We start from the raw sequence: 23,231 nt of genomic DNA on the forward strand, positions 1-23,231 counted from the left end.
TCTCCACCGAACTAACTGATTCCCTCTAACTCTAACCCTAGTAACCCATTCTAGGCTCCTCAAAGTTCAATGTAAATTTATTATCAAATATCTATACATCACCATATACTATCTTGACATTATTTCCTTGCATTTATAGGGAAATAAAGGAACAGAATAGAATTGATGAAAAACTATACATAAACAAAGACTGGCAGGCAGCCAATGTGCAAAAGAAGTCAAATTTATCAAAAGAAAGTAAATAAATAGATAGATAGATAGATAGATAGATAGATAGATAGATAGATAGATAGATAGATAGATAGATAGATAGATAGAAAGAAAAATAAATAAATAACACTGACAACATGAGTTGTAGCATCTTTGAGATTGAGTCTGTAGGTTGAGGAATCAGTTCAGGGTTGAGGTGAGTGAAGTTACCCACTCCAGATTCCGGAACCTGATGGTTGTCTGGTAATATCTGTTCTTGAACTTGGTTCGTGAAGGTTGTTCCAGCAAAACTGAGGAGGTTGGATGAACAAGTACTGAATGTGCTGTGATTATTTTGTGCAGGTAGCTGATGATCTTGCCCAACAGAACAACATTTTCAACATCAGCAATTTCTTCCGTCAATCAGTCACCTACTCTTCACTCTACAGGTTAGTGGTTAGCTCTAGGACACCAACCACATCTTGCACCTCAGGAACAGCACACGATCTGCTGGGTCAAGCCCCGATCCAACCCAGTGGTGGGGAAGAAAATCAATTGTTTGGGTCAAAACTTCGCACCAACACAAAATAAGGCTTACACAGTGAACACTGGGGCACTGAGGAGTCCAGTAGAACAAAAAGATTGGGAATATTTATTTTTAGAATTTATTTAGATACAGCGTGAAATAAACCCTTCGACAATCCCCTGATTTAATCCTAGCCTAATTAGGGGGCAATTTACAATAACCAATTAGCCTACCAACCAGTATGTTTTTGGACTGTGGGAGGAAACCAGAGCACACGGAGGAAACCTACGTGGTCACGGGGAGAAAGTACAAATTCCTTCCAGGCAGCGGCGGGAATTGAACTGACGTCGTTGATACGGCAAAGTGTCGTGCTAACAACTATATTGCCATTCCATCCCAATGTAGATAATTAATTCCTTGAAAGTGGCGTCACGGGTTGATAGGATCATAAAGAGAGCTTTTAGTACATTGGCCTACATCAATCAGTGTATTGAGTACAGGAGATGGGGTGTTATGTTAAAATTGTATAAGATTTTGATGAGGCCTAATTAGTGCTCAATTTTGGTCACCTACCTACAGGAAATATATCAATTGAGTTGAAAGAATGCAGAGAAAATCTTGCCAGGACTTGAGGGCCTGATGATTAGGGAAAGGTGCAATAGGTTGGGACATTATTCCCTGGAGTGAGGAGAATGAGGGGAGATTTGATAGACATACACAAAATTATAAGGGGTATAGATAGGGTAAATGCAAGCAGGCTTTTTCCACTGAAGTTGGGAGGGACTAGAACTAGAGGTCATGGGTTAAGGGTGAAAGGTGAAATATTGAAGGAGAATGTCTTCACTCAGAGGGTGACGTGAGTGTGGATTCAGCTGCCTGCAGACCGGTCGATGGGGGCTTGTTTGTGACATTGAAGAGAGGTTTGGTTGTATATGAGTGGGCTCATATGTATGAAGGGCTATGGTCCAGGTACGGGTTGGTGGGATTTGGCAGGATAGCAGATCGGCACATATTAGATGGGCCGAAAGGCCGGTTTCCATGCTGAAGTGCTCTATGGCTCTATGACATTCTGAGTTCCTCCAGCAAATTGTCTGTTGCCGTCTCTTGTGTTCTCAGTGTGCCTCAAGAATAGTGGTTGTCAGGGGCGGGTGGCATACCCCTGGTACTGTGAGAGCAGCCGAGGCACTCTGTGCGGAGGGAGAAGGGCGTGAAGTGCCAGCGAAACAGAAGAGCCTGTGCTTGGTTGGGTCAGCAGGGGCTAATGAAACACTGGCTGGAAGATGGTGCTCCCTTACACACGTGCATTAAGACCTCATGATGTTCTATGTTCTAAGACCTCAGCTTCCCTCCGTACTAGCTTTAGTTAGGAAACAGAAAGCTGTATGAAAATGGAACACAGAACACTACAGCACAGTACAGACCCTTCGGCCCACAATGTAGTGTCAACCTTTTAACCAACTCCAAGATCAATCTAACTCTTTCTTCCTACATTGCCCTCTGTTTTTCCGTCATCCATGTGCCTACCTGAAAGTTTCTTAAATGCCCCAATGTATCTGCCTCTACCACCATCTCTGGCTGCGTATTCCACTCACTTCTGTCTAATAACCCTAACTCTGACATCCCCTCCCCCACCTTCCTCCAATCACCTTCAAATTATGCCCCCTGGTATCAGTTATTTCCACCCTGGGAAATATGCCTCTTATCATCTTGTACACCTCTATCAAGTCACCTCTCATCCACCTTTGCTCCAGAGAAAAGCCCTCGCTTACTCAGTCTACTATCGTAATCCAAGCAGCATCCTGGAAATTCTCCTCTGCATCCTCTCCAAAGTTCTCACATTCTTCCTATAACGAGGTGACCAGAACCAAACACAGTACCCAACTGTGGCCTAACTAGGGTTTTGTAGAGCTTCACCTGGGAGGTCATAGGCTGAAGATGTAAAGGGCTGAAGGATTGGGCTATGGAAGAAAGGGGAGGAGTGATAGGTGAGGAGAAGAGAAGGGAGGGACCAGAATTGGAAATGGAAAAAGAGAGAAGGAAGAAGATGAGAAGCTGGAGAAAACAAAGTCAATCCATCGGGTTGGAGGCGACCCAGATGGAATAAGAGATGTTCCGTGATGTGTGGAGCAGGAAAGGGCCTGAGGGTTGACTGGTCTCCTACCTACCCCAGTTCCCTTTGCATCTGCAATACGTTCCGCAGAACGATCAAGGCATTGTCACTATCTCTTGCTCCTTTTTTGTGCAGACACTGTGAAGAAGGCAAGTCTCTGTGGTTTGTCCTACCACAGAGCCAGATCTCGAAACTGGAGGAGTACCTAAACGTGTCGACTGTAAGTATCTTCAGACGAGAGTTTCTATCTTTTCACAGTCGGTTTCTTTCCTTATTTGAGCACGGTGGGGGTCTCTGATGATGGATACAGCCTTTCATGTGGATGTGCTCAGTGTTTGGAAGGGCCTTACCCGCAAAGTCATAACACAGGTAAATGTTTATGGTAGACTGTGGTGAACTACATATACCTGTCTGGACACGCCCCCCCCCCCACTGCTCCTGTGGCTCCTCCCACAGACCCCTGGATAAAGGCGATTGGAGGCACTGCTCCTCCCTCAGTCTCCAGGATGTTGTGTGGTGGTCACTTGCTGCTAATAAAAGCCTATCATTCGTCTCCCGTCTCCGAGAGTTATTGATGGTGCATCGTAGACAAAGCTGATCTTTGATATACCAGTTCATTGCAATGAGGTCCCTCAAGCTCCCTCATCAATTCTGTAAATGTTCCAATCAGCCCACCAGTGCTCACTAAAGGGATGTACTTCCCATGACAGTCGGTAAAATTCCATCTTCCCCAGGACATCCTGGTGTAATTCTGCACTGCCATCATAGAGAGCATCCTCACGTCAGACATTACCGTCTGGGTTGGTTTCCATAGGTACATTAAATGTTCAATAAATGTATACAATGTGCACCCTGAAATTCTTTCTCTTTGTAAGCATCCATGAAAACAGAGGAGTGCCCCCAAAGAATGAATGACAGTCAAATGTTAGAAACCCCAAGGTCCCCCCCCCCAGCTCCCCTCCCTCCCACACACAAACAGCAGCAAAGCGTTGACTGCCCCCCCCCCCCAGCAGCAAAAAAGCATCTGCACCCACCACTGAGCACTCAAACGTGCAGCAAAGCATCAATAACGACACGGACTTGCAGTACCCCAAAGACTACTCGTTCACCCGATAATTCAACATACCACAGGCTCTCTGTCTCTCCCTCCCTAATAAGGGAAAAAGAGCAGTCCCCGTTTCACAGCGAGAGGGGAGACATAACAGACAACCTGCCGATTTATGGTGCTGAAGTCTGTTGTGTTGCTTCTTCCGAGCTCTGTGCCCGAAGATCTCGGGTCTCTGGACACACAGCCAGCTCGCTGCTTTCGATGATCCGTGTACTCCCGCGATACATCGGGGGTGACACCGGACCTGAATCCACCCGCCTCCAGAGCCACGGAAATCCGGCACTCCGAAGGTGCGCTAGCCTTCTGGGCCGCGTCCTTGGCATATCGAAAAGCATCCCGTCGCGAAGCCCCGAGAGCGGGTCCCATTCCCTCAAAGAACCAAAGTCGGCGTGTAACACCAGTCAGGGTCTTCAGAAGAATCCTGAAAGGGGAAAATAGAGATATTAAAGATAGAAATAGAGCCATTTCTGAAGATGCAAATAAAGGAGTTGCCGCTAGGCACCATTACCCCAAGCTCCACCCTCTGTGGTCAGCATCCTCTCACAAAAACTACAGTGAGCTGTCAGGACAGCAGGGAAGGGCATGGTGAGTGAGCTTGGAGGTGTTACGGACCGGGGCAGATTTCCATACTGAGTGGTGTGGTTCACGCTGTGAGTGGGAATGGTACTGACTGCAGGCAACACTCACAAAATGCTCGAGGAACTCAGCAGGCCAGGCAGCAGCCATAGAGAGGAATAATCGGTTGATGGTTTGGGCCAAGACTCCTCATAAGGACTTGAAAGGAAAGGGGAAGAAGCCAGACTAAGAAGGTGAGGGAAGGCAAAGGAGCCCTCTTACCCCTTCTCTTCTCCTCACCTACCCATCACCACCCTCTGTTGTCCCTCCTCCTTCCTTCTCTCCCATGGTCCATTCTCCTCTCCTATTAGGTAACCTCTTCTTCAGCCCTTTACCTTTTCCATCTATCACCTCCCTGCTTCTCACTTCATCCCCCCTACTCACCTATCACCGATCACTCATCCCTCTTCCCTCCACCTTCCGATTCTGGCTTCTTCCCCCTCCCCCCCTTCCAATCTTGACGAAGGGTTTCGGAGATATCGACTGTTTCAGGATTTCAAGTACATTATCAAAGAATGTGTAAATTATACAACCATGATATTTGCTTGCTCACGGTTACCTCAAAGCAAGAAACCCGGAAAAATCCAATTAAAGAAAAAAAGAATAGAAATAAAAATAAAAGACCAACACTCGATGCTCAAAAGAAAGAAAAAAAATCATGCAGACAATTGAAGTGAATAAGTTGAGAGCTCAGATCCAAACCCCACTGCAGGCCCAAAGCCTCGCTTATCAGTTCATTGCAATAGCGGGCACAGAGTACAGCGGACGGGGCAGTCTTTATAGCCTCGGTGCCATGGAGATGACCATTGCGGAGAGTGAGCGACATTGGCTCTCACATCCCAACCGACCAGTCTATCTGGGCCAACATTTAAACTGACCAACAACGGAACTGCGAAAGGGTCCGGCACCCTGGAGAGAGGAGTGAAGATCGCGGAGAGCGAGTGAAATCGGCTCCAGTCTCCGATCAGGACCGATCTTTAAATTGTCTGAACGGTGAATCGTACCTCGCAGTAGGACCCAGGCTCCCAGGAAAGTTCCCCTCTGTAGATGCTGCCTGACCTGCTGAGCTCCTCCTGCACCGGGTGTGTGCTACTCTGGATTTCCAGCACCTGCGGGATCTGTGGAACTTCTATTAGCCTCTGGCGACTGCAGACTCAGCCTGAGAATGGTTGCAGTTTCTGTGCAGGCTGGGACACCCTTTGTGAAGAACAAGCAGTGACTATGCAGAGGTTCGGTACACACGGGTGTACTGACCGTAATGAGTGGGTGTTGTTCCCGAGGAAGCTGGGAGTGATTTCAGATCATTGCAGATAGCCGGCACGGTCTACACAGCACAAAGAGCAAACTATCACGGCAAACATTCTCCAAAGTGTAGAGCAATTATGTATGAAACAAGTCTTTGTTTTAGTTAGAGACACAGCACAGTTGACCCCACCTCACCCACCCAGTTATACCCACGTGATCAATCAACCTACTAAACTGTACATTGCTGGACTGTGGGAGGAAACCGGAGCACTTGGAGGAAATCCACACATTCACGGGGAGAGCGTACAAACTCCTTACAGACGATGGTGGAATTAAACCCAGGTCTGGTACTGTAATCAAAGTTCAAAGTAAATTTATTATCGAAGTTTATCTGTCACTATACACTACCCTGAGATTCATTTTCTTGCAGGCATTCACAGTAGAACAAAGAAATACAATAGAACCAATGAAAAGATACACATGAACAAAGACTGACAAACAACCAATTGTGCAAAATGTTGCTTGCATGGTTGGGGAAGGGTGAAGGGGGTGTGGAAGAAGTGTTGGGGAGAGGGGGAGGGTTGGTGCTCTGTTGCTGATTGTGCAAAGCGAGGGAGGAGGGGGAGGCTTCTGGGCTTTGATGCTTCTTTCATTCATTCTTTGGGGTTTCTTGTTTTGCGGATGGCTGTGAAGAGTAAGAATTTCGGGTTGTATATTGTATACATTCTCTGATATTAGAATGAACTTTTGATAAAAGAAGCCACTCTGTGCAAATACAAATAACTAAATAACACTGAGAACATGATGAGTTGTAGAGTCCTTGAAAGTGAGTCCATAGTTTGTGGAATCAGTTCAGTGTTAAGGCAAATGACATTATCCATCTGATAGTTGTAGGCTAATAACTGTTCCTGAACCATCTTCTTCTCACTGCTACCATGAGGAAGAAAGTACAGGATCCTCAGGACTCTCACCACCAGGCTCAGGAACAAATATTATCTCATAACAATCAGGCTCTTGAACCAGAGCAGGCAACTTCACTTGAGCTCACTTGGCCCATCATTGAAATGTTCCCACAATCAGTGGATTTACTCTTAAGGACTCTTCGTCTCATGTTCTCAATATTTATCGCTTATTTATTTATTATTATTATTTCTTTCTTGTCTGTTGCACACTAATTGCACACCCAAGCTGGGTGGTCTTTCATTGATTTCGTTATGGTTATTATTCTATAGATTTATTGACTAATAAAATGTATCTCATGGCTGTATATGGTTACATATGTGTACTTTGATAATAAATGTACTTTGAACTTTAAACTTTGGTGGTGTGGGACCTGAGGCTCCTGAACCTCCTTCCCGATGGCAGCAGTGAGAAGAGAACATGGCCTGGATGGTTGGGGGTGTTGGGGGGCGGGGGGTCAGTCCTTGGTGATAGATGAACTCGTGTGGCAACACTCCCTGTAGATGTGCTCAATGGTGGGGGAATAGCATAACGCTAAGCACTACGCGACCATTCCCGTTTCCTGGGATGTATGGACTAACTCTCATGGGGTTGAGTCTGTTTCTTTACCACAGTACACAGGAGACATTGTTCAGAATTCCCGGCAGCTGAATGTGGACTTAAGCAGAATCGTGTTACTGGACAGCAGCGCGAGGAGTAACCTGATGAAATTTGCCAACAGTGGGATTGATCAAGTCAACTTCACCGATATCATCGAGTCGGTAAGTGATGTGACAATTGCAGTGGAATACCTTTGCTTTCAGTTTCCGACTAACACTTCCATGAATGTACACCACTTGCTGCGGTGCCGAGCTCGCAGACATGTCATCGCCAGTCAAGGTGACACCCTCAGTGTGCAGCTGTTAGCATTCGTCTCTGGGAGGGTTTGCGTTTGTATATTGCCCCCTCCCCATTCGCTAGCCTTAGTCCAGATTGGCTACCCCTTCAGCTGACATTTGAATTCTATTGACTCGTGTTTCCTTGGCTCTTAGGGGTTCATAGGTAGGCATCCAGTTCGATATGTTTGCTTACGGAGTTATCAGAAGAGAACCATGCTTCTAAAAAGAATTCCCATGCGTGCTTTGTGTTTACCTGCGCCAGAACCTCCACGGTGTCCCAGTTAAAGAGATGTCCTTCTCGGTCTTCGTGTATCGAGATCAGAGACAGCGAATCATGTCTCCGTACTGTCAGTACATGTTCCCGTGAGCCAGCTGAGAGTTTACATCCTGTCTGGCCAACGTAGTTCAGAATCAGGTTTAATATCACTGGCACATGTCATGAAATTTGTTAACTTTGTGGCAGCAGTACAGTGCAATACATTATGATAGAAAAAAAACTGAATTATGGTCACTATATATATATTTTGAATAGTTAAATCAAATAAGTAGTACAAAAATCTTGTTAACTGAAAGGTCATCTGAAGGGGTAGCTAATCAGGACTGAGGCTAGCGAACGGAGTGGTGGTGGTGTGGGGGGGGGGGGTAAATAAATGCAAGCCCTCCCAGAGAGAAACACCAATGACTGTGCACTGAGGATGTCACCTCGGCTGGTGACGAAACATCGGCAGTGAATTGCCAAGCTCGGCGAACACCAAATCAAACACCTCAACCTGAGCTAACAATAATTTTCACCCTGATAGTGGTCTGGATATGGAGTGAGCTGACAACAAAAGTGTTTGAAGTAGGTACAGGACATGACCCACATTTAAAGACACTTGGGCAGCTTCAGATAGGAAAGGTTTCGGGGGATATGCATCAAGCAATGACGAATGGGAGTAGATTAGACTGCAGTCATGGCTAGCATAGACCAGTTGGGCTGAATGGCCTGTTTCTTTGCTGTATGACTCTATTCATCACCATACGTAAAACTTAGTATCAATATTTGTAAAATTAAACATCATCCAAAGGTAGAACAGGAGGAGGCCATTTGGCCATCAAATCCATGCTGGCCCTTTCACGGAATCATTGAATCAACACCATTTTGCTGCTCTTTCTCCGCATCATGGAGTTTCTGATGGCAACAGCGAGAGGAGAGCCGGGCCTGAATGGTGGGGTCCTTCATGTTAGGTGCTGCTTTCCTGTGGGAGTGCTCTTTGTTGATGAGCTCGACGCTGGCCTAACAGCATTACTGACCGGTTCTGAGCGCTATTTGCTCACTCTCTGTCGTTTACGCAATTTGCTTTTCTCTCTGCACATTGGACAGAACATAGAACAGCACGGGGACAGGCCCTTCAGCCCACAATGTTGTGCTGAGCAGCTAAAAGGTAAATCAAAACCCCACACAAACTAATCCCTCCTCCCTACACCATGTCCATATCCCTCCATTGTCCTCACATCCATCTGCCTATCCAAACGCCTCTTAAAAGCCTCTAATGTATTTGTCTCTGCCACCATATCAGGCATCCACCACTCTCTGAGTAAAAAACTTACCCTTCATATCCCTTTGAACCTTCCCTCTCACCTTTACTGGGTGTTTTATAGTCTTTTGTTTTAATGGGTTCTATTGTGTTTCTTTGTTTTGTGGCTGCCTGTAAGGAGACGAAACTCAAGGTTGTGTATAGCAAACATACTTTGATAATAAATGTACTTTGAACTTTGAACCTCACAAATTCCACGCGGTGGTAAGGAAGGAAAATGCGATGTTACCAGAGAACTGGTGCATAAAGCTGAGGCTTTGTAAGACATTGACCATGCCACATTTTGATTATTGTGAGCTTTGCCGACCCATATATAGAAAGGATGTGCTGGTATTGTAGACGGTCCAAAGGAGTTTTCCGGGAATGAAAGGGTTAATGTGTTTGATGGCTCTAGTCCTGAACTCACTGGTATTTAGAAGAATGAGGGGAGGGGAGGGGGACCTCATTGAAACCTATCAAATATTGAAAGGCCCAGAAAGAGTGCATGTGAAGAGAATGGTTCCATTAGTAGGACAGTAAGGTCTGGGGGTACAGAATCGGAATAGAAGGATGTCCCTTTAGAACAGAGATGAGGAGGAATTTAGCCAGAGAGTAGTGAATCTGTGGAATTCATTGCCACAGACAGCTGTGGAGGCCAAGTCATTGAATGTACTTAAAGTGGAGATTGATAGGTTCTTGATTAGTCAGGGCATCAAAGGTTACGGGGAGAAGGCAGGAGAATGGGATTGAGAGGGAAAATAAATCAGCCATGGTGGAATTGTGGAGCAGAGTTGATGGGCCGAATGGCCTAATTCTGCTCCTATGTCTTATGATCTCATATAGTGTTTATTGAATCCCTTTTGAAGGCTACTATCAGCATCCTGTATCAGGCGGAGATTTCCGAATGCTGGCCATTTGGTAAGAGTAACAGACACAAGGTGCTGCAGGAACTCAGTGGGTCAGGCAGCATCTGTGGAGTGAATTGGCCAGTTGAGATTCTGGGCTGGGGCCCTTCATCAGACCCCGTCCTAATTCAAAGTTCAAAGTAAATTTATTATCAAAGTGCATTTACATCACCATATACAACCCTGAGATTCATTTTCTCATTGGCATACTCAATAAATACATAATAGAATAATAACCATAACAGAATCAACGGAAGGCCACACCAACTTGGGTGTTCAACCAGGGTGCAAAAGACAACAAACTACAGATGCAAAAAGAAAGAAATTATAGTAATAATAAATAAGCAATAAATATCGAGAGCATGAGATGAAGAGCCTTTGAGGGCGAGTCCACAGGTTGTGGGAACATTTCAATGATTCAGTGGTTCAGGAGCCTGATGGATGTAGGATAATAACTGCTCCTGAACCTGGTGGTGTGGGTCCTGAGGCTCCTGTACCTCCTGCCTGATGAAGCAGAAGAGAGCTTGGCCTGGATGGTAGGGGTCCCTGATGATGGATGCTGCTTTCCCGCGACTACGCTCCATATAAATGTGGTTAATAGTGAGGGGGGGCTTTACTCATGATGGACTGGGCCACTGCTTTTTATAGGATTTTGTAGTGTTGGTATGGACTAACGGGTTGTTATTTTCAAATATTTGGTTGCAGTGGATTTTGACTGCAGTTTTTTTCTTTACTGAGATGACCTCTGGTTTATTGCTGATATCTTACAGATGAATAATAAAATGTCAATGACACCACTGTTGGATTTCGCTGCCAGGCTGGAAAGTTTAAGCCAAATCCAGGTGAGTATCATACTCCCCAACAGTTCCAGCGAAGACGGTCCCAGGTGCAGACTCACACACCACCATGGAGGGTGCTGGGTCCGAGGATCGGGAGTCCGTGCGGGCAGGGGATACAAGGGCGGGTGACGCCGAATTTTATGTCCCAACATTGGTGAGCCCTGGGGTCAAAGTGCAGGTCGCTGAGACTGGAAGTCAAGGGCTGGTGGCCGAAGTCCTGGGTCTGTGAGTCCGCTGGAAGCTGACGGCCCGGAGGAGGTCTGCCCGGGTTTGCTGTTGTTGTTTGTGTTGTCCTGCTCGGCACTATGGGCATGCTACATTGGCACCGGAATGTGTAGTGACACTTGCAGGCTGCCACCCCGCCCCCACCACATCCTTAGGTTGTTAATGCAAAAGACGCATTTCACTGTGTGCGCGTATGATAAATGAACGAGTATGAATCAAACTCTGAACACGCTCTTAGATCCGTCAGTCAACCCTCCTTAGGCTGACAGTGGTGCTCTGTGATTCTACTGACATACCATTGCTCATGTCTAGTACCATTCTTTGGTCATCCTATATTCAAAGGTTTCAATGTCTACTTAATATCCAGTACACAACCTGAAATTCGTCCTCTTCACAGACACCCACAAAACAAAAAAGCCCCATAGGGCGATAGAAGCGTTAAAGCCCTGAAGCCCCCCCCCCCACCTCCCTTCGCACAAGCTGCAGCAGAGCGCTGCTGATCGGCGTAAAACAGAACGAGAAACACTCAACCGTTGAAGCTGAGGAGGCCTTCCTTCATCAGGGTCTTCCTTCTGAACAGCAGATTACACTTATTTGTACGTCACTTGTACCGTACATCGCAACACGCTGGGAAACGCATCATTTGCGTTAACCACCAACGCAGTCGGAGGAGCAAAATGAACAACTTTCCCACCACCCACGCACCAGGTAGGCCTTCAGTCCCAGGGCAGGCCTCTGAACTCCAAACTGTGGTCCCTGGACTTGCAAACATCAAGCCTCCAGTCTCCGGACTTGCCAGCCTTGGGCTACGATCTCTGGGCTGGTTCCGCCGGGTGACCTGGTTCCCTCCCATGTCCCAAGGTAAGTATGTAGAACACAGAACAGTACATCAAAGTGCATACCCTTCAGCCCACGATGTTGTGCTGACCCTTTAACCTACTCTAAGATCAGTCTAACCTTCCCTCCACATAGCCTCCCATTTTTATTTCATCCATGTGCCTGTCTAAGATTATGTAATGTATCCACCTCTTCTGTTACCCCTGGCAAGGAGTTCTACGCACCCACCACTCTGTGTAAAACACTTACCTCTGACATTCCCCTACACTTTCTTCCAGTCACCTTAAAATTATGCCCCCTTGTATTAGCTTTACCTTCCCTGGATAACTGTCTCTGGCCGCCCACTCAATCTATGCCCCTTATCGTTTTGCATACCTCTTAACCTCCTTCTCTTCAAAGCCCTAACTCACTCAGCCTCTCCTCATGAGACATGCTCTCCAATCCAGGCAGCATCCTGGTAAATCTCCTCTGCACCCTTTCTAATCCAGGCAGCATCCCGGTGAATCTCCTCTACACCCTCTCTAATCCAGGCAGCATCCTGGTAAATCTCCTCTGCACCCTCTCTAATCCAGGCAGCATCCTGGTGAATCTCCTCTGCACCCTCTCTAAACCAGGAAGCGTCCTGGTAAATCTCCTCTGCACCCTCTCTAATCCAGGCAGCATCCTGGTGAATCTCCTCTGCACCCTCTCTAATCCAGGCAGCGTCCTGGTCAATCTCCTCTGCACCCTCTCTAATCCAGGCAGCATCCTGGTCAATCTCCTCTGCACCCTCTCTAATCCAGGCAGCATCCTGGTAAATCTCTGCACCCTCTCTAATCCAGGCAGCATCCTGCTAAATCTCCTCTGCACCCTCTCTAATCCAGGCAGCATCCTGCTAAATCTCCTCTGCACCCTCTCTAATCCAGGCAGCATCCTGCTAAATCTCCTCTGCACCCTCTCTAATCCAGGCAGCATCCTGGTGAATCCCCTCTGCACCCTTTCTAATCCAGGCAGCATCCTGGTAAATCTCCTCTGCACCCTCTCTAATCCAGGCAGCATCCTGCTAAATCTCCTCTGCACCCTCTCTAATCCAGGCAGCATCCTGGTGAATCCCCTCTGCACCCTTTCTAATCCAGGCAGCATCCTGGTAAATCTCCTCTGCACCCTCTCTAATCCAGGCAGCATCCTGCTAAATCTCCTCTGCACCCTCTCTAATCCAGGCAGCATCCTGGTAAATCTCCTCTGCACCCTCTCTAATCCAGGCAGCATCCTGGTGAATCTCCTCTGCACCCTCTCTAAACCAGGAAGCGTCCTGGTAAATCTCCTCTGCACCCTCTCTAATCCAGGCAGCATCCTGGTCAATCTCCTCTGCACCCTCTCTAATCCAGGCAGCATCCTGGTCAATCTCCTCTGCACCCTCTCTAATCCAGGCAGCATCCTGGTCAATCTCCTCTGCACCCTCTCTAATCCAGGCAGCATCCTGGTCAATCTCCTCTGCACCCTCTCTAATCCAGGCAGCATCCTGGTAAATCTCTGCACCCTCTCTAATCCAGGCAGCATCCTGCTAAATCTCCTCTGCACCCTCTCTAATCCAGGCAGCATCCTGCTAAATCTCCTCTGCACCCTCTCTAATCCAGGCAGCATCCTGCTAAATCTCCTCTGCACCCTCTCTAATCCAGGCAGCATCCTGCTAAATCTCCTCTGCACCCTCTCTAATCCAGGCAGCATCCTGGTGAATCCCCTCTGCACCCTTTCTAATCCAGGCAGCATCCTGGTAAATCTCCTCTGCACCCTCTCTAATCCAGGCAGCATCCTGCTAAATCTCCTCTGCACCCTCTCTAATCCAGGCAGCATCCTGGTGAATCCCCTCTGCACCCTTTCTAATCCAGGCAGCATCCTGGTAAATCTCCTCTGCACCCTCTCTAATCCAGGCAGCATCCTGCTAAATCTCCTCTGCACCCTCTCTAATCCAGGCAGCATCCTGGTAAATCTCCTCTGCACCCTCTCTAATCCAGGCAGCATCCTGGTGAATCTCCTCTGCACCCTCTCTAAACCAGGAAGCGTCCTGGTAAATCTCCTCTGCACCCTCTCTAATCCAGGCAGCATCCTGGTGAATCTCCTCTGCACCCTCTCTAATCCAGGCAGCGTCCTGGTCAATCTCCTCTGCACCCTCTCTAATCCAGGCAGCATCCTGGTCAATCTCCTCTGCACCCTCTCTAATCCAGGCAGCATCCTGGTAAATCTCTGCACCCTCTCTAATCCAGGCAGCATCCTGCTAAATCTCCTCTGCACCCTCTCTAATCCAGGCAGCATCCTGCTAAATCTCCTCTGCACCCTCTCTAATCCAGGCAGCATCCTGCTAAATCTCCTCTGCACCCTCTCTAATCCAGGCAGCATCCTGCTAAATCTCCTCTGCACCCTCTCTAATCCAGGCAGCATCCTGGTGAATCCCCTCTGCACCCTTTCTAATCCAGGCAGCATCCTGGTAAATCCCCTCTGCACCCTTTCTAATCCAGGCAGCATCCTGGTGAATCCCCTCTGCACCCTTTCTAATCCAGGCAGCATCCTGGTGAATCCCCTCTGCACCCTTTCTAATCCAGGCAGCATCCTGCTAAATCTCCTCTGCACCCTCTCTAATCCAGGCAGCATCCTGGTGAATCTCCTCTGCACCCTCTCTAATCCAGGCAGCATCCTGGTAAATCTCCTCTGCACCCTCTCTAATCCAGGCAGCATCCTGGTAAATCTCCTCTGCACCCTCTCTAATCCAGGCAGCATCCTGGTAAATCTCCTCTGCACCCTCTCTAATCCAGACAGCATCCTGGTGAATCTCCTCTGCACCCTCTCTAATCCAGGCAGCATCCTGGTGAATCTCCTCTGCACCCTCTCTAAAGCTTCCCCATCCTTCCAGATCTGAATCTGGAAGGGCAGTTGGTAGGGTAATTAGCCACTGTAAATTGCCTGCAGCGTGCTGGGAGCGAAGTTGACAGGAAGGAGGGTGAAGTGGGATGAGCGTAGGATTCGACGGGTGGTTGCTGGTCAGGGTGGACTCACTAAATTGAGATGTGGATAGAGGTAGATGGACGTTTCATTGATGCCGAATTAAACTACAGCGTCACTGTAGTGTTCCAAGTGCACCGATATAAATATTGGCAGAGAAGTAGAAAGAATAGAAAATAAGTTACCACATACTGTCTGACAGGAGGGGGTCATCACTTCCCCGGCTATTGGTTGACTCATTATAGAGCCTAATGGCCAAGGGTAAGAATGACCTCATACAGCATCTTTGGAGCAGCATAGTTGTCCCAGTCTGTTACTGAAAGTGCTCCTCTGTTCAGCCAAGGTGGCATGCAGAGGGTGAGAAACATTGTCCAGAATTGCCAGGATTTTCTGTAGGGTCCTTTGTTCTGCCACAGCCTCCAGTGAGTCCAGTTTGACCCCTGTAACAGAGCCAACCTTTCTAATCAGTTTATTGAGCTTGTTGGCATCACCCATGTTGATGCCAGTGCCCCAGCACTCCATCGCATAGAAGGTTGTACTGGCAACAATAGAATGGCAGAACGTGTGAGGGAGAGGCCTGCATACTCCTCAGTCTCCTCAGGAAGTAGGGACTCTGGCCCTTCTTAAACACGGCCTCTGAGTTGGTGCTCCACTCAAGCCTGTCTTCCAGGTGCACCCCAGCTACTTGTAGGTCCTCACCGTCAGTAGTAACAGGGGGTAGTGCAGGCTCAGTCTTCCTGAAGCCCATCTCCATCTCCTTTGTCTTACTGATGCTGAGCTGCAGATAATTCAGCTTGCACCATTTGACAAAGAACTCCACCAGGACCCAGTGTTCATCCTCCCGTCCTTCCTTTATACACCCAACTATTGCTGAGTCATTTCTGCAGATGACGTGACTCAGTGTTGTATCTAAAGTCCGAGGTACACAGGGTAAACAGGAAGGGAGCCAATACAGTCCCCTGAGGGGCCCCAGTGTTGCTTATAGCCATGTCTGACACACAGTTCTGAGGCCACAGAAACTGTGGTCTGCCAGTCAGGTGGACTTCAACTGGCAATGTTGGCAGCTCAACTGTACCTGTAAGACAGCCAAGTAGCTCTCACCCTTGAGTGGGAACTAATCTTTGTGAACACTTAGTGGACACTGTCTGTGAGTCAGAGCTTGGGCAGCACCCTCCAGGCCACAGCGAGCAGCAGCAGCGGCCCGCAATGGTCCTGAGGTAAAGAAAAACGAATGGGACCATGAACCCGGTCTCTGTTTCCAAAGTGTGAGGATGTACTTCAAGGGAAAGGAGGTTACAGGCCTCAGGGAGGACAACATATGCAGTAGTTAGCACATCACTTGACTGCACCAGCGGTCAGGGATCAGTTCTATCGCCGTCTGTAACGGGTTTGTATCCGTGACAGCGTGGCTTTCCTCCGGGGGCTCCATTTTTGTCCCACAGTCCAAAGACGTACGGTAAGCTGTGGACATGCATGTTGACACTTGCAGGCTGTCCCCAGCACATCCTCGGGCTGTGTTGGACGTCGATGCAAATCATGCATTTCACTGTGTTTTTTGATGTACGCATGACAAGTAAAGTAAATCTTTATCTCTATTTGTGCTTGTGGGAAAGATGGATAACCTCCCCTCCGTGGACTCTATGAACAGTTCACGGACCAACCCCATACACCTTTAGGAGACATCGCACTATTCCGGATTCTTTGCAGCAACTGAATTAGGGTCCTGTTTGTTTCTCCCTGCAGAGCAATCCGACCATTAGAAGTAAAGTGACTGAGCACGCTCAGAAGCTGCGAGCATTGGAGAGCAAGCTGGCGAACAGAACCAAACCAGAGCAGGTGGGCATTGCTCAGTTGTGACAGAGTGAACGGGCACTCAATAGTTCTCCAGCTCTACTGACCTCACTCAGAGTCTCAGTTATCAATGTATCAGTCTTTTGTTTTCTGCTTACAATTACTTTGAAGCTATATTGCTAAGTGAAGCCACTTTATACCTGGGCGTTGATGCACGTATTTGATCAATCACATGGCAGCATGAAAGCCTGCAGACATGGACAAGAGGTTCCGTTGTTCAGACCAAGCATCAGAAAAGGGAAGAAATGTGATCTGAGTGACTTTGACCCTGGAATGATTGTTGGTGCCAGACAGGGTGGTTTCAGTATCTCAGAAACCACTGATCTCACACAGCAGTCTCTAGAGTTTACAGAGAATAGTGCGGAAAAGAAAAAACAAATCCAGTGAGCGGCAGTTCTGTGGGTGAAAATACCTCGTTAATGAGAGAGGTCAGAGGAGAATGGCCAGACTGGTTCAAGCTGACAGGAAGACAACAGTAACTCTAATAACCACGTGTTACAACAGTGATGTGCAGAAGAGCATCTCTGAATGCACAACACGTCGAACCTTGAAGTGAATGGGCTGCAGCAGCAGAAGACCATGAACGTACACTCAGTGATCACTTCTTTAGGTATAGCAGGCTCCTAACAGAGAGGACACCAAGTGTAGATATGGTGCCAACATTGATAGGAGGGGTGAGGCAGATTGGGGGGCGTCACTTTATGCCCTGACAACTGGCAGTCTGGGTATTTGATCTGGATTTTGAATTCCACCAGGATGGCCGGGGCGTTTAATTTCAAGTAAATTAATAACATGGTGGCATCCGTTAGTCTCGCGAGACCATGGATCTGTGCCTGGAATGGTTTCCAGGACGCAGGCCTGCCCAAGGTTGTATGGAAGACTGGCAGTTGCCCATGCAGCAAGTCTCCCCTCTCCACGCCACCGATGTTGTCCAAGGGAAGGGTAAGGGCTGATACAGCTTGGCACCGGTGTCGTCGCAGGAGTTGCCAGAACGAGGTTGAAACCAACGTCGGACTGCCTTAGGGACTCCAGCTCCGGATTTGTCCTCGGGATTTACTCCCGAAGACTTACCCATGACGGTATGGCCGCAAGGCGGCGGAGGTATGAAATCAGAGATTTCCCTCTCTTAGATGGACTGCCTTCCCAGGCTGACGAGTTCCATCTACCTGAATTGATAAATCCACTGTTAAAAAGCTACTTGAGTAGTTGTGACCAGATTATCTATAAAAATCTGATGTCCTATAAAAAAGCAAGCCTGTTGACAGTACAAACATTAGTCCATATGTGACTGAACACTGAGCAGACGAGAGGTTCGGTTATTTGGAATTCCTGAATGTTTGGCATCTCATTCACTGGATATTGATTACCCCCACTCCTATTAACACACCAGGAACCCAGTTCCCATCTCCCAGTAACACACCAGGAACCCAGTTCCCATCTCCCAGTAACACACCAGGAACCCAGTTCCCATCTCCCAGAAACACACCAGGGACCCAGTTCCCATCTCCCAGTAACACACCAGGAACCCAGTTCCCATCTCCCAATAACACACCAGGAACCCAGTTCCCATCTCCCAGTATCACACCAGGGACCCAGTTCCCATCTCCCAGTAACACACCAGGGACCCAGTTCCCATCTCCCAGTAACACACCAGGAACCCAGTTCCCATCTCCCAGTATCACACCAGGAACCCAGTTCCCATCTCCCAGTATCACACCAGGAACCCAGTTCCCATCTCCCAGTAACACACCAGGGACCCAGTTCCCATCTCCCAGTAACACACCAGGAACCCAGTTCCCATCTCCCAATAACACACCAGGAACCCAGTTCCCATCTCCCAGTAACACACCAGGAACCCAGTTCCCATCTCCCAGTAACACACCAGGGACCCAGTTCCCATCTCCCAGTAACACACCAGGAACCCAGTTCCCATCTCCCAGTATCACACCAGGAACCCAGTTCCCATCTCCCAGTATCACACCAGGAACCCAGTTCCCATCTCCCAGTATCACACCAGGAACCCAGTTCCCATCTCCCAGTAACACACCAGGGACCCAGTTCCCATCTCCCAGTAACACACCAGGGACCCAGTTCCCATCTCCCAGTAACACACCAGGGACCCAGTTCCCATTTCCCAGTAACACACCAGGAACCCAGTTCCCATCTCCCAGTAACACACCAGGAACCCAGTTCCCATCTCCCAGTAACACACCAGGAACCCAGTTCCCATCTCCCAGTAACACACCAGGAACCCAGTTCCCAACTCCCAATAACATACCAGGAACCCAGTTCCCATCTCCCAATAACACACCAGGAACCCAGTTCCCATCTCCCAGTAACACACCAGGAACCCAGTTCCCATCTCCCAGTATCACACCAGGAACCCAGTTCCCATCTCCCAGTAACACACCAGGAACCTAGTTCCCATCTCCCAGTAACACACCTGGGACCCAGTTCCCATCTCCCAGTAACACACCAGGAACCCAGTTCTCATCTCCCAGTAACACACCGGGAACCCAGTTCCCATCTCCCAATAACACACCAGGAACCCAGTTCCCATCTCCCAGTATCACACCAGAAACCTAGTTCCCATCTCCCAGTAACACACCAGGAACCCAGTTCCCATCTCCCAGTAACACACCAGGGACCCAGTTCCCATCTCCCAGTAACACACCAGGGACCCAGTTCCCATCTCCCAGTAACACACCAGGAACCCAGTTCCCATCTCCCAGTAACACACCAGGAACCCAGTTCCCATCTCCCAGTAACACACCAGGAACCCAGTTCCCATCTCCCAGTATCACACCAGGAACCCAGTTCCCATCTCCCAGTATCACACCAGGAACCTAGTTCCCATCTCCCAGTAACACACCAGGAACCCAGTTCCCATCTCCCAGTATCACACCAGGAACCCAGTTCCCATCTCCCAGTATCACACCAGGAACCCAGTTCCCATCTCCCAGTAACACACCAGGGACCCAGTTCCCATCTCCCAGTATCACACCAGGAACCCAGTTCCCATCTCCCAGTAACACACCAGGGACCCAGTTCCCATCTCCCAGTAACACACCAGGAACCCAGTTCCCATCTCCCAGTATCACACCAGGAACCCAGTTCCCATCTCCCAGTAACACACCAGGAACCCAGTTCCCATCTCCCAGTATCACACCAGGAACCCAGTTCCCATCTCCCAGTAACACACCAGGAACCCAGTTCCCATCTCCCAGTAACACACCAGGAACCCAGTTCCCATCTCCCAGTAACACACCAGGAACCACGCTGTGGGTTTTTTTTCACAATGATTATGGGGGGGCTTGAATGGCCCAGAGTAGAAGCAGACGAGTTTCACTGGGGTTTTGTGCAGAGTCCTGAATAGGATTTCCCTGTAAGAACATTGAAAAGGGACTGGGACAGGTCTGCAGAAAAGGCATCGAATGATATGTGCCAAAAGGCACTAGTAAGCTTAGTGGCTGTGGATTGGTAATGCCCGATTCCTTGCTGATGGAGTGCTTCAGACTGAATCGCCTGGGCTTGTATATTTGGAACAGAGGAGGCTGAGGGGTAGGGAGCAGGGTAACCTGATATAAGCACACAAAATGATGATGGGTATGGATAGGGTAATAAAGTTTGTCCCTTTGCAGGGGTATCTAAAACTAGTGATATAGGCTAAGGAGAACTGAGGAAACATTTGCAGGTCAGGCAGCACCTACAGAGAGAGAAATGCTTCAGTTCAAAACCCACCACCGGGACTGGAAAGGAAGGAGTCATCTCGGCCCAAAATATCACTTCCCTCCATAGGTGCTGACCTACTGAGTTCCTCCAGCACTTTGTGTGTGTTGCTCAAGATTTCCAGCATCTGCAGAATCTCTTGGGTGAGTTTAGAGGGAGTGTAGGAAGTGAAGCCTCACTGAGCTGTGGCTTATCCCCTGAGAGGTCAATGCCAAAGAGTATCCAAAGTGACATATGTATTGCTAAGGACAATAGCTGCAGGACTAATGTGTACTGACCCATTCCCTCTGAGTGTGAATGTGGGAACCGGGGTCTCGGTGAGTTTCGAGGGAATGTGGGAACCGGGGTCTCGGTGAGTTTCGAGGGAATGTGGGAACCGAGGTCTCGGTGAGTTTCAAGGGAATGTGGGAACCGGGGTCTCGGTGAGTTTAGAGGGAATGTGGGAACCGGGGTCTCGGTGAGTTTAGAGGGAATGTGGGTACCGGGGTCTCGGTGAGTTTCGAGGGAATGTGGGAACCGGGGTCTCGGTGAGTTTCGAGGGAATGTGGGAACCGGGGTCTTGGTGAGTTTAGAGGGAATGTGGGAACCGGGGTCTCGGTGAGTTTAGAGGGAATGTGGGTACCGGGGTCTCGGTGAGTTTCGAGGGAATGTGGGAACCGGGGTCTCGGTGAGTTTCGAGGGAATGTGGGAACCGGGGTCTCGGTGAGTTTAGAGGGAATGTGGGAACCGGGGTCTTGGTGAGTTTAGAGGAAATGTGGGAACCGAGGTCTCGGTGAGCTTAGAGGGAATGTGGGAACCGGGGTCTCGGTGAGCTTAGAGGGAATGTGGGAACCGGGGTCTCGGTGAGCTTAGAGGGAATGTGGGAACCGGGGTCTCGGTGAGCTTAGAGGGAATGTGGGAACCGGGGTCTCGGTGAGTTTAGAGGGAATGTGGGAACCGGGGTCTCGGTAAGCTTAGAGGGAATGTGGGAACCGGGGTCTCGGTGAGTTTAGAGGGAATGTGGGTACCGGGGTCTCGGTGAGCTTAGAGGGAATGTGGGAACCGGGGTCTCGGTGAGCTTAGAGGGAATGTGGGAACCGGGGTCTCGGTGAGTTTAGAGGGAATGTGGGAACCGGGGTCTCGGTGAGCTTCGAGGGAATGTGGGAACCGGGGTCTCGGTGAGTTTCGAGGGAATGTGGGAACCGGGGTCTCGGTGAGTTTCGAGGGAATGTGGGAACCGGGGTCTCGGTGAGCTTAGGGGGAATGTGGGAACCGGGGTCTCGGTGAGTTTCGAGGGAATGTGGGAACCGGGGTCTCGGTGAGTTTCGAGGGAATGTGGGAACCGGGGTCTCGGTGAGTTTCGAGGGAATGTGGGAACCGGGGTCTCGGTGAGTTTCGAGGGAATGTGGGAACCGGGGTCTCGGTGAGTTTAGAGGGAATGTGGGAACCGGGGTCTTGGTGAGTTTAGAGGAAATGTGGGAACCGAGGTCTCGGTGAGCTTAGAGGGAATGTGGGAACCGGGGTCTCGGTGAGTTTAGAGGGAATGTGGGAACCGGGGTCTCGGTGAGTTTCGAGGGAATGTGGGAACCGGGGTCTCGGTGAGTTTCGAGGGAATGTGGGAACCGGGGTCTCGGTGAGTTTAGAGGGAATGTGGGAACCGGGGTCTTGGTGAGTTTAGAGGAAATGTGGGAACCGAGGTCTCGGTGAGCCTAGAGGGAATGTGGGAACTGGGGTCTCGGTGAGTTTAGAGGAAATGTGGGAACCGAGGTCTCGGTGAGCTTAGAGGGAATGTGGGAACCGGGGTCTCGGTGAGTTTAGAGGAAATGTGGGAACCGAGGTCTCGGTGAGCCTAGAGGGAATGTGGGAACTGGGGTCTCGGTGAGCTTAGAGGGAATGTGGGAACCGGGGTCTCGGTGAGCTTAGAGGGAATGTGGGAACCGGGGTCTCGGTGAGCTTAGAGGGAATGTGGGAACCGGGGTCTCGGTGAGTTTAGAGGAAATGTGGGAACCGAGGTCTCGGTGAGCTTAGAGGGAATGTGGGAACCGGGGTCTCGGTGAGTTTAGAGGGAATGTGGGAACCGGGGTCTCGGTGAGTTTAGAGGGAATGTGGGAACCGGGGTCTCGGTGAGTTTAGAGGGAATGTGGGAACCGGGGTCTCGGTGAGTTTAGAGGGAATGTGGGTAATTTCTGAGCCAGGTTCTGGACCATCGATACACCTGAATTGTTGGACAGTGGATTATGTGTAAACTAATCTGTTGGGTGAAGATCTCACACACTCTGCTTTCCTTTGCAGGCGCAGCTGAACGTGAGCTTCCAGTATTTGGCATCCTTCGCTCCCAGCATGCGGGTATGTATTTCACTGAGAGACCGAACGCCTCACGTGTGGCTGGGGTTGATGGGACAAGGCCGTTTTCTGCTGTGGGATCTCACCACATGAGGCCCAATCTCAAACTCAAGTTCAAGTTTACAACGTAGGAAGTCAGTAACAGCTGGTAATGTCCCACATTGTTCTGGGTGGAGTCAGAGCACCGAGGCAGCATCGACTTTCCATTCCTGTGTTCCATTAAAATTAAGGACCCATGATTTGTGACCGCCTCTTTGGGTCATTATTTTCCTGCAATTCCCCCTGCCCGTTCTGCCTGAGTGAGGTTATCGTGTGGCCTAACTCCTTCCCGACACAGGACATAAGTGACAGGACCAGTTC

The 23,231-nt window shown here is 49.1% G+C and overlaps 1 protein-coding gene across 2 annotated transcripts in view; it reads left to right on the forward strand.

The window, feature by feature from the left end:
* Positions 1–23,231, forward strand: part of LOC132390963 (prominin-2-like) — an 89,396-nt gene that overhangs the window by 50,348 nt on the left and 15,817 nt on the right. For both annotated transcript variants that reach the window (XM_059963496.1, XM_059963506.1), the window contains exons 14-19: positions 553–638; positions 2,961–3,045; positions 7,368–7,514; positions 10,863–10,934; positions 16,713–16,805; positions 22,821–22,874. In XM_059963496.1, coding sequence (XP_059819479.1) covers positions 553–638; positions 2,961–3,045; positions 7,368–7,514; positions 10,863–10,934; positions 16,713–16,805; positions 22,821–22,874 — 537 coding nt within the window. The remainder of the gene's footprint in view (positions 1–552; positions 639–2,960; positions 3,046–7,367; positions 7,515–10,862; positions 10,935–16,712; positions 16,806–22,820; positions 22,875–23,231) is intronic.

The sequence above is a fragment of the Hypanus sabinus genome, chromosome 1 (assembly GCF_030144855.1).
Source record: "Hypanus sabinus isolate sHypSab1 chromosome 1, sHypSab1.hap1, whole genome shotgun sequence".
Taxonomy (NCBI): domain Eukaryota; kingdom Metazoa; phylum Chordata; class Chondrichthyes; order Myliobatiformes; family Dasyatidae; genus Hypanus; species Hypanus sabinus.